The 12,144-nt window shown below is 44.8% G+C and overlaps 1 protein-coding gene across 1 annotated transcript in view; it reads right to left on the bottom strand.

Moving 5' to 3' along the window:
• The window catches only part of LOC109910908 (proto-oncogene vav), a 90,190-nt gene that overhangs the window by 35,812 nt on the left and 42,234 nt on the right, over nucleotides 1-12,144 (bottom strand). Inside the window, exons 3-7 of the mRNA XM_048617800.1 lie at nucleotides 11,507-11,565; nucleotides 8,176-8,241; nucleotides 5,596-5,704; nucleotides 4,318-4,416; nucleotides 4,113-4,181 (exon numbers count right to left, since the gene is read on the bottom strand). Of these exons, the coding sequence (XP_048473757.1) occupies nucleotides 4,113-4,181; nucleotides 4,318-4,416; nucleotides 5,596-5,704; nucleotides 8,176-8,241; nucleotides 11,507-11,565 (402 nt within the window). The remainder of the gene's footprint in view (nucleotides 1-4,112; nucleotides 4,182-4,317; nucleotides 4,417-5,595; nucleotides 5,705-8,175; nucleotides 8,242-11,506; nucleotides 11,566-12,144) is intronic.

The raw sequence follows: 12,144 nt of genomic DNA, 5'->3' as shown, positions 1-12,144 counted from the left end.
CTTCATCCTAACACTAATCCTGACCTTCATCCTAACACTAATCCTGATCTTAAACCTAACACTAATCCTGACCTTAATCCATCACTAATCCTGATTTTAATCCTGATCCTAATTCTGACTCTAACCCTGGCCTCAACCCTCGCCCTAATCCTGACCTTAATCCTAATGCTAATCCTGATTTTAATGCTGACCTTAATCCTAACCCTAATCCTGATCTTAATCCTAACCCTAACCCTGACTTTAATCCTAACCTTAATCCAAATTTAATTCTGACCCTTATCCTAACCTTAATCCTGATCCTTTTCCTTACATTGACCCTAACCCTGATTCTAACCCTAATCCTTATCTTAACCTTAATCCTAACTCAAATCCTGACCTTAACCTTCACCCTAATCCTAATCCTATCTCTACCCCTGGTCAATACACCAGGTTCTCTGCCACTTGCTCTGAAGCTGCCAGTGATGTTGGCTACCCGCTTGTGGAGGCAACACATTTCGCTTTTCTCTTGCAGTGCCTTTGTCTTTCTAATCATTCAGTTACAATGGATCCAAGTGCGAACAAGGTGGTTCCCATTGTGCGTGAAGATGCCTTCTATATACTTTAACACAACCCATCAATTCAGGCTGGTTTTCATGGGAACAGATGATCTGCAGTAGGCCCATTCAGCTCATTGAGCCAGCTCCGCCATTCAATACAGTTAAGGCTGATTGAACACTTCAGTGTATTTTACACAGCCCATTCCCCATAACGCCGTATACTGCTGGGAATCAGAAATTTATCGATCTCAGTCATAACTACACTCAAAGACTGAGCTTCCACAGCCCTCAGTGATAGAGAAGTTCAAAGATTCACAATCCTCTGGATTAAAAAAAATCTCCTCATCTTAGTCCTAAGGGGCATCCCCATTATTTTTAATGGTTTCAGACTCCTGAACCAAGGGATAAATCTTACCTGCATTCACACTGTTTATCCCCTTAAATGTTTTGTAAGCTTCAATGAGATCACCTTTCAACCTTTGAAATTCTAGAGAATACCAGTCCAGTTTACAAAATCATAGAGTCCCCACAGTGTGGGAGCAGGCCATTCAGCCCATCGAGTCCACACCAATCCTCTGAAGAGCATCCCACCTAGATCCACCCTCCCGTATCCCTGTATTTCCCATGGCTGACCCACCTAACCTGCATATTCCTGGACACTAGGGGAAATTTAGCATGGTCAATCCACCCTAACCTGCGCATCTTTGAACTGTGGGAGGAAACCGGAGCACCCAGAGGGAACTCACACAGACACAGGAAGAATGTGCAAACTCCACACAGACAGTCACTTGAGGGTGGGAACAAACCTGGGTCCCTGGTGCTGTGAGGCAGCAGGGCTAACCACTGACCACCATGCCACCAGTTGCCCAATCTCTCTTCATAGGACTGGCCTGCCATCCCAGGAATGTGTCTGGTGAACCTCTGTTGCAGTCCCTCCATGGCAATAAATAATATCTTGCCTGAGGTAAGGAGACCAATACTGCACATAGTACTCCGAGTGTGGTATAACCAAGCTCCTCTATAATTGAAGCAAAACCTCTCTATTCCATTTCAAAGTGAAATTGCCTCAGGTGTAATGGGGCTTAAAGCCGGACTATACCTGAGCTACATAGTGGAATCATTGAAATTCAGCAACTGTGTCTCTTATTTATTAAAGCACAGTGCGAAATGGGCTGACAAGTCCTTATGGTCCAGTTGACACTCATCCATTTCACTGGAGCTTTGTACTCAGAGGTAAGCAGAGATGACTCTCACCAGTTTCCCTGTGGGAACAGGAGCTTTATGATCATGTTTTTTCAATTCATTCACAGGACAAGTGCATCGTTGTCTAGGCCAGTATCATATTGCCCATCCTTAATTGCCCAGCGGGCAGTTAAGAGTCAACCACATTGCTGCGGGTCAGGAGTCACATATAGGCCAGACCAGGTTAAGGATGGCAGTTTCCCTCCTTAAAGGACATTAGTGAACCAGATGGGTTTTTCCCAACAATTGGCAATGGATTTATGGTCATCACTAGACTCTTAATTCCAGATTTCTTTTTTTTTAAATTGAATTCAAATTCTGCCATGGTAGCATTCAGACCTGGGTCACTGCTTTAACAGTCCAACAATTACACCACTAGGTCATTGCCTTCCGAAGATGACTGCAGCCTTATAGTTCCAGCTTAGTTTAAGTTTTCCTAACCATATGTGACAGACAGCACACAGATCAGTGAGCTGCCTACAGGCCCACACAGAATCAAACCACAGACAACTGCATGCAGTTTCATGCACAACTGGTGTGTGTTTGAAAATGTGAGTCTGTTTACTATTGGTGGTTACGGTGCTTGATCAGTTCGGCTTGATGCAATGAAAAGGAAATGTACTGCCCAAGAGTTTTCCCTTGGAACTACAGCACAGGTGGGAGATATTTGTGATAGCTGAGATATGATAAAGCCTTAGCAGTAAAACCTACATAGCTCTGAGGCACATGATATGCACAACAAACAGCTCTTGTTGTTTATGGGTTTTGTGCAGGCTGAGACAATGTGTGGACAATTGACCAGCAAAATTGTGTACTTATTCATTTACTGTTGTGTGACAATGCTGTCTCTTTAAGAGATTATCTTGTCCTGCTTTTTTTAAAGAGTGAAATTGAACAAGGGGAACTGAGCTGGCTACTGAAGACCACTTGAGTAAACAGTTTGGGAGGCCTTGGGATTATTTTTAAATGCAGCCTGAATGGGTGTGGCCAGCTGTCACAGATCAGGATTACTGAGTAGCATCAGAAGCTATTAAGGTCTAACAGAATTGGAAGCTTCAATAAATGTCTCCTGGCTGCTACTCTCTCTGAATGTTCTCTTGATATGTTTTTCCTCCTGGATTGGAGAACTGCATGTGAGAATCCGAGTCTGAATTTTTCTTTTTGCCGAGGGGTGTGCTTATGGGATATTACTATATTGGAACAGTTAATTAGTAATAGTTACTGTATCTATTATTCTGTTAAGTTTTCCAATAGTTACATTATTTTAAATTCCTCTTTCTATGGTTGTATTTTAACTACAGTGTTTAAATAAATTGTGTTTTGCTTAATATCGAGTAGTTTGACCAGTCGCATTGCATCTGGAACAGGCACTTTACTTTAGAGTAAGAAAAACTTTGTGCAAATTTCTTGAGGGGAGTCTGGCCTGATCCACAATATTTGTGTATTGAATTTATACTTATTTAGGCAAAACGGTAGAAGGAGTGAGTGTTGGAAAACTTCCTGATTTTGAGCTGCCAATGTCAATTTCAAGTTTTCTCAAGTCACCCCTCCATAACTCTGTTCACTTTGTGCAGTTCCTTCAAATTCACCTCCCTCTGTTCCTGAACAGCTGCCTTCAGTTCCTCGAAGTGAGTGGTGGCACATTACTAAGCAGGGCTGCGTGGTGGTTTGAAAAGTGGGGTGGCTGGCCAATCTCATTTTCATCATAGAATCCCTATAGTGTGGAAACAGACCATTCGGCCCAACAAGTCCACACGACCCTCTGAAGAGTACCCCACCTAGACCCATTCATCTTCCCTATCCTTATAACCCTGCATTTCCCCTTGCTAATGCACTCAACCTACACATCCCTGGACACTATGAGCAATTTGGCATGGCCAATCCACCTCACCTGCACATCTTTGGACTGTGGGAGGAAACTGAAGTGCCCAGAGCAATCCCATGCTGACACGGGGAGAGTGTGCAAACTCCACACAGACTGTCACCCAAGGGTGGAATCGAACCCAGGTCCCTGGCGCTGTGAGGCAGCAGTGCTGAAGAACCTTCACAATAACACTGATGGAAGAGACATTTTTCTCAACCTGGGTGAACTGCTTTCAAGCTGAGCCCTTGAACAAAAAAATCCAGAAGCTGTGTTTTCACTCATTGCCTGGCCAGTCCCTTTGCCATGAGGATCAGAGGTCAAGATATGTCCATGGTGCACATCTAGGGCCAATGACCTGGATGGACAGAGGTGCTTTCAGGGACCGAGCGATCAAGTGGTCATCTCAACTTGAAATCGAACAACAGATTCAGTTCAGATTGAATCAGCAACAATGGCAAAGGGTGACTTACCTCGATGTTCAGGAATATGTTCTCTAAGTCGTATGTATTGAGAAACCGATGTAGAGGCCTAAAAAAATGCTGCAAAAATAGAGATGGAGATTAGTTTAAAAACCAGTGACCAGAAGAAAAGACAGACCCAGTATATGTGCTGCACAGTGACTGACTGGGCATCCAAAGAAATTGGCCCAGTCTGTCCCATTAGCCCCAATCCTACCTGATGTATGGACTCTAATGTTTCTGTGTATTTCTCCTCTGTCTGTCTGATCTCTTGAAGGCAGCAATTGCGTTTGTCAAAGTCAGTCATTTTCTGAGGCTGGAATACAGATCCCAGTTAGTATAGTGAAGGGAAACATTTTTACTCCTGCATTCCGCCCATCCAAAAACAGTTTGTAGAAAAGCTCAAAACTCACTCCGTCCCGTCACCGCCCCCAAAACATCCAACTATTTTCCTTGCTTGGGGGACCAGCTGAATTTGTGTTGAACGATGCCACCAGATTGGCGGCAAAGAGAATGAAATGTTTGAGGCCTGTCGCGTGGAAACCATGGCACAATGAGGCCAGGAACTGGTTTAAGAGCTTCGACATTTAAAAGCCATTTGGCACGTCCAGTGGTCATCCAGCTCCTGAGAGAGGGAAGGAAATCAGCACAAAAGTGGAGCGCACACGCATCGGTAGGAGAAGAGGGATGAAGGATCCCTTCGCAGTCTAAGTATCAGTGAGGGGGATTAAACCCTCACTGGTCTGGGAGCAACAGAGCATCCATCAGGTTCCCCACTGTCTGCTTGCTCTTTTAACCTGACTGCCTCCAGGATGGGATTCTACGCATGTAGTGTTGCTCTCAAGTTCCTCAAAATGATTGTCCTCTAGATGGCTGTGCACAGGAACAGGTTCCATCACAGCTCTCGGTGCTGGGAATGGATAAGCATTCACGAACAAAGCAGCAAAACTAGAGCAGGGATTCCAGCTTCCAATTACCCAGCAGGGTCCTCTTTAAGGAAGGGCACATTGTTGACTTGTGAGCAGGGTGGGAACTGGGATGTCTTCTGTGCCTGCTCACCCTACCCAATGTGGGGGTATAAAGGTAATGACATTCATCTCCATTCCAGTAATCCTGCCCATTGCTTTAGGGCCATGTATTCAAATCCCACTGTGGCTACCAATAGAAATTAACTTCAGTTTTAATTAGTGTGGATTATTAAGTTAGATATCAGTGATGGTGACCATGAAGTTATCATCAATTGCCCTAAAATTTAATGTGCTTTAGGGAAGGATATCTGCCACTCTTACCCAGTCTGTCCTACATGTCACTCCAGGCTCACAGCAATGTGGTTGAATCTTAGCCACTCTCTGAAATGGCCAAGCTAGCCAATCAGTTCTAGAGTAATTACAGAGGGGTAGAAGTACTGGCCTTGCCCACATCCCACCCATAAAAGAACAATTCTTCCTCAGTTACAGGAGAACAGGGATAGAATGACAGCTGCTAAACTCCATACCGCGGCCATCACACACTCAGGCCTCATCAGATCTTCGTAAATTTCACCTCCTTCATCATCATCATTTTCCACACAATCATAAAGGTCATCATCTTCTTCTCCAGTGTCACTGTTGGGACAAAAGTTACGAGATCATGTGAAGAGATTGGTGTCCACAGCAAGCTCCAAAGTCTACCTCAGTAAGGATCTACCTCCATATCAATCCACGTACAACAACTGAGCCTCAACTGTGCTTCAATGTTATACAGTCATCGAGTCATAGAGATGTACAGCATGGAAACAGACCCGTCGGTCCAACTCGTCCATGCTGACCAGATATCCTAAATTAATCCAGTCCCATCTGCCAACATTTGGCCCATGTCCCTCTAAACCTTTCCTATTCATATATCCATCCAGATGCCTTTTAACTGTTGTAATTGTACCAGCCTCCACCACTTCCTCTGGCAGCTCATTCCATACACGCACCACCCTCTGTGTGAAAAAGTTGCCCCTTAGGTCCCTTTTAAACCTTCCCCCCTTTCATCTTAAACCTATGCCCTCTAGTTTTGGACTCCCCTACCCTGGGTAAAAGATGTTGGCTATTCAGTCTCTCCATGTCCCTCAAGATTTTATAAACCTCTATAAGGTCACCCCTTTGCCTCCGACGCTCCAGGGAAAATAGTCTCAGCCCATTCAGCCTCTCCCTAAATCCCAAACCGTCAAACCCTGGTAACATAGTGATCCGAATGGAATGCCGATTAATTGATGCATGGAAAATTCTCATCAAATTTAGCTCTTAGCTAATCAGTTTTCTCAGTACAGTGTAGGTACAGCGAAGACCCCTTGACTTGCAACTCCCTCAGTGTATATGCTACCGGCCCAGTGGGAATGCCAGTCTTTTGTGCCAGGTTATAACAAGCCAGACTGAACCAACCAGTCATGGCCAACAATAACACCAACGTGCCTTTATATAGCAACTTTCATACAGTAAAACATCCCAAGTTGACCCATTCCTGGGATGAGGAGGTTATTTTTTGAGGTAAGGTTGGACAGATCAGGCCACTGGAATTTAGGAGAATGAGTGGTGATGTTATTGAAATATGCAAGACACTCTGGGGACGAGACAAGATATACAGAGGCAAGATGTTTCTGTTGTATGTACACCTTGCCTTTGAGAAGCTCCACCTTTCAGGATTCCATGTGTTATGTATATACAATGTTGTAGTGTTTCCTGGCTTGGGTTTGCAAAATGCACACACATAAATTTGTTGTTTTATTGTAATGTCTGCTTCATAACTTATTATGTTCTTTCCCATTTTAAAACAAAACTAAGCCACAGCATCAATCAGTCCCTGAAGAGAGATTTAATCATTGGACTATTATCAGCCGGACTGTTTCCTCTTGCGGGATAGACTACAATAAGAGGTTTCCTTTTAAAGACAGAGATGAAGATTTCTTTTCTTTCAGAGGGCCGTGAGGCTATGAAATTCTCTTCCTCCAAGAGTGGTGGAGGCAGGGTCATTGAATATGTTGAAGAATAAGTTTGACAGATTCCAATAGACAAAGGAATTAAGGGCTATTGGGAGCAGTTAGGGAACTGGGTTGAAACTGCAACCATATCTGCCAAGATCTTATTGCATGGTAGAGCATGTCGAAAGGACCAAATGGCCTAAGGCTACTCTGAAGTTTGGTACCGGTGTTGGAAGGGGTCCAGAGGAGGTTCACAAGCACAACTCCAAGGGTGAAGGGCTTGTCAGTGAGGAGCGGTTAAGGGCTCTGGGTCTGTACTTAATGGAGTTTAAAAGTTTGAGGGGGATCTCATCGAAATTTACAGAATACTGCGAGGTCTGGATAGAGTGGGTGTGGAGATGTTTCCTCCAGTAGGAGAGACGAGGACCCAAGGGCACAGAGTGAAGTAACGACCCTTTGGAACTGAGATGAAGAGGAATTTCTTCAGCCAGAAGGTGGTGAATCTGTGGAATATCATTGCTGCAGACGGCTGTAGAGGCCAATTCATTGAGTGTTTAAGAAAGAGACAGATAGGTTCTTGATTAGTAAGGGATCAAGGGTTACAGGGAGAAGGCAGGAGAATGGGGTTGAGAAACATATCAGCCCTGATTGAATGGCGGAGCGGACTCGATGAACCAAATGGCCTGATTCTCTTCCCGTATCTTGCGGTCTTACTAATTTTGAATGGCGTCATGGTCAGCACAGACATGGTGGGCCAAAGGACCTGTTCCTGTGCTGTACTGTTCTATGTTCACAGGAGCATTACCTGACAAAGGTTGACATTGTGCCACATAATGTGTGGATTCGATGGGCTGAATGGCCAGCTTCCACAGTGCAGGGATTCTGCGATAAGGAGATATTAGGACAGGTGACTGAAAGTTTGGTTAAAGAAGTAGTTTTTTAGGCGACTGGAAACACCACAACAGGAATGTGTGAATTCAAAGCACAGTCAGTCCAAAATGAGTGTTGATCAGTGAGCAGTGGGTGATCAGTGAATGGGACGTGCAAGTTAGGTTGTAAGCTGCAGGGTTGACAAAATTTCATGTTTGCAGAGGGTGCAAGATAATAGTGATGAAGCACTCTGTGACTTACTCAATGACATCAGAAAGACCACTGTAGATATCATCATCGGCCAAGCTGTCTTCTGTTGGAAAGGAGCTGGAATAAAGACATAGTCTCATCATTTTCCTTACATCTGACATGTAATTCTCTCATAAATGTAACAATTGTTTGAACATCCCATTTGGACAATAAGGGTTAGCAGAAGCAGCTGAAGATATAGAACTAACGAGAGAGAGAGAGGGAGAGACAGCAGGATGAAAGGATTAACTCGGCCTCCAAATAAAAATACATTTTTGGAACAACTCAGCCAGTACAAACTGCCACTGTGAAATCAAAACCTTTAGGCAAAAGAGAAATAATTTGCTTGTATTTTCATAAATTAACCAGGTTTTGGGGAGAGTTACATGTAGGTAGAGGCAGGTCAGATGCTAGGAATACTGCCATGAGTAACTCACCTCCTGACTCCCCAAAGCCTGTCCACCATCTACAAGGCACAAGTCAGGAGTGCGATGGAATGCTCCCCACTCGCCTGGATGGGGGCAGCTCCAACAACACTCAAGCAGCTTGGCACCATCCAGGACAAAGCTGCCCGCTGATTGGCACCACATCCACAAGCATCCACTCCCTCCACGACCGACGCTCAGTAGCAGCAGTGTGTACTATCTACAAGATGCACTGCAGAAATTCACCAAAGATCCTCAGACAGCACCTTCCAAACCCACGACCACTTCCATTTAGAAGGACAAGGGCAGCAGATACATGGGAACACCACCCCCTGCAAGTTCTCCTCCAAGCCACTCACCATCCTGACTTGGAATTATATTATCGCTCCCTCACTGTTGCTGGATCAAAATCCTGGAATTCCCTCCCTAAGGGCATTGTGGGGTTACGTACAACCCAAATGTTGCACGGTTCAGGAAGGCAGCTCACTATGGTCTTTTGAAGGGCAATTAGGGATGGTGCTGGGCAATAAAAGTTGGCTCAGCCAGGGACACTCACATCCAACAAATGACTAAAAGAAAATCTTTATCCACACTCAGATGGGTGCTAATGGGCATCAGCCTGGAATGGGACTGGGGTTTTCATCTGACCACATCTCTCCCCTACCCTATTAATATAAAAACGTCATTTTGACTTAATGTAAGGCTGATTTTGACAGCTGATCACTTCCCCCACCAACTATCACTCTCCTCTCCCTCAGTGCAATTTGCGAGTTGGCCAGATTAGTCCTGGAATCTCCAGGAAGCAAAGACTAATCTGTTGGATACGGCTGCTAGTAAAACCAGGGAGAATGATCACAGCGATAATTAAAAAAACATTGTTTTTGTTTAAAAAACATTTTTGTTAGCATTTATAAATGCATTGGAAGGGAAGCAGAGTTGGCCGAAAATTAGTATTCGTCCAACAGGCCAATGAGGAATCCCCTTCCCTCCCAACTGGCAACAGAAAGTTAGGGACAAGACATTTTGTGCAAACAATAACAGGGGTTCGGGAAGGGTTGAGATCACGGGATGTCACCTCTAGGAATATCTACAACGAGGGCGAGCAACAGTCAGTTGCTGTTGTCTCACTCTCTGTAGAGACTGGAGACACTTGGCAGTCGCCATGTGTCCATTGTCTCGTACAACACAACTTGTTTTTTTTAAAGAATCCCTACAGCCCAACAAGTCCACACCGACCCTCAGAGCATCCCTCCCAGACCCCTATAACCCACCTAATCTACGCATGCCTGGACACTATGGGTAATTTAGCATGGCCAATCCACCCTACCCTGCACATCTTTGGACTGTGAGAGGAAACTGGAGCACCCGGAGGAAACCCACGCAGACTCGGGGAGAACGTGCAAACTCCACACAGACAGTCACCCGAGTGTGGAATCGAACCCGGGTCCCTGGCGCTGTGAGGCAGCAGTGCTAGCCGCTGAGTCACCTTGGACAGAGCAGTGACTGTGGTGTTGCAGTTAGGAATGAAGAGCATTGGTTTGGCATCTCCAGAGGTTATGTATAAATGAAAAGGCATATTCCCACCCAAACACCACCACACCCCCACCCCCCAGTCCCCACCCTGTAACACCTTCGATGATCTTCAGAAGACCCAAAGGCTTGCGCAATTGACGCGTTTTTGAAGTGTGGTCACGTGATGTAGAAAAGTCAACGTGGGCACAGCATGATCCCACAAGCGGCTGTGGACTAAATGACCAATCATATGATTTTATCAATGCTGTTTGAGGGGAGAGAAAAGAAAAACATTCTCCGTGGTTTCCTCTTCAGATGTTAACATGAGATCTTGACCTGTGCAGGGAGACAGGAACTTATACCTGTGCCAGAAGGTTGGGACTGTGTGTGCCAGCTCCAGGCAGCCCAGATCACAATAAAGGCTGGCTCTCCCAGTACAACATGGAGGGAGTGCCGCACTGTCAGCCAGGCACCTTCAGGTGAGGCATTAAACAGAGGCCCTCTCAAGTGGACATAAAATATCCCAAAACAGTATTTAAAACCCCGAGAGGTCTCCCTCATGCCCTGGGCAACTTTCATCCATCAGACAGCATAATTAAAACAGATAATATGTCGTTAACACAGTGTTGTGCGTGTGTTATCTTCCTGTGCGAAAATTGTCTGCTGTGTTTCCTACATTGTAACAGTGGCTTCACATCGGAAAGCATTTGATTGGCTATTGGGCCATTCTGAAATCATATAGGTCCTTTGAAAGTGCGAGGTTTCTTTTTAATCAACTGAAACAGTGACCAAAGCAGAATCTGTTGTGACTTTTTAACAGGGAATTGAATAAATAATTGAAAAAAAAAACCAAAGATGTTTCAGTCTGAAACAAACAACTCAGGTTGTCCGATCGATCAAACCCAGTGTTTGTTCACTGCAGGTATGAATAAATAAACTTGCATTTAGGGGTGGTTGTGTCATGGGTTGGCAATAGGCTAAGTGGGAACATTCAGTATTCCCTGCTGCCATCAAGCAACACAGATGCTTAGCCCTATCATCAAATGGGTAATGTGGAATATGGATTTTAGTGCTGGTGTGATCTACCGGCTTTCCATCCCAAAGACTGGTGGATCACATCAGACAGGGTGTGCCTTTGGTTGTTCAATATAAAGATGTTGTTCACCGTCACACTGGTATTCTTGCAAAGTGTCCTGATGAGTGTGAGATGAAAAGACTTGACAAAGTTTGTCTCTTCTTCAACAATACTGGAAATCTTTAGATACAGATAACTCTGATTCCTTGAGAAGCCTGTCCAGTTTTACTAGGACTCATTAAGCATCCATCATATCATGTCTCACAATAAGTATACACATTCAGGAGCAGAATAAGATTAAAAGTGATAGCGATGGGGAGGTTCCACTTACCAGATTCCTTTCCTTTGAGCTATGGGAGTGTATGATAAATAGGACAGAGTGTCGATGACCTGAAAGAGAGTGAGAAAGGGTTACTTCCAAATCCATCCTGCCAGAGGATGTATACCAAATATCAATCAATGATCCTGACCAACTCAACCAAGTGACCACAAAAGCTTGAGGCGGCTGACTGTCAGGTTAGAGGAGACATTGTAAATTAATGATCACATCTAGGGGGAAAAAAAATGGACGGTAATGAAGGCCAGTCACACACAACAAACCGCACACCCGGCACCCTGAAAGTGAGAAGACACAGATTCATTCATACAAACATGGGGACGTGGATTGAAGGGAGGTGGCAGGAGGTTCAGGGGAGATGTGTGGAAAGTTATGTTTTTTCACCCAACAGGTGGTGGGAATCTTGAACTCTCCACCTGTGAGGGTGAGAGGGGTTGCGGGGTAGAGGCAGAATCCCTCATAATATTGGCAGAGTATTTAGATATGCAGAGAGAGTAGGAACTGCCGATGCTGGAGAATCTGAGACAACAAGATGTAGAGCTGGATGAACACAGCAGGCCAAGCAGCATCAGAGGAGCAGGAAAGCTGACGTTTCGGGTCTGGACCCTTCTTCAGAAATTTCTGAAGAAGGG

Source organism: Rhincodon typus, chromosome 38 (genome assembly GCF_021869965.1).
Source record: "Rhincodon typus isolate 14 chromosome 38, sRhiTyp1.1, whole genome shotgun sequence".
NCBI lineage: Eukaryota > Metazoa > Chordata > Chondrichthyes > Orectolobiformes > Rhincodontidae > Rhincodon > Rhincodon typus.
Note: the sequence above shows the minus strand (reverse complement) of the source record. Positions and strands in the feature narration are given on the sequence as shown.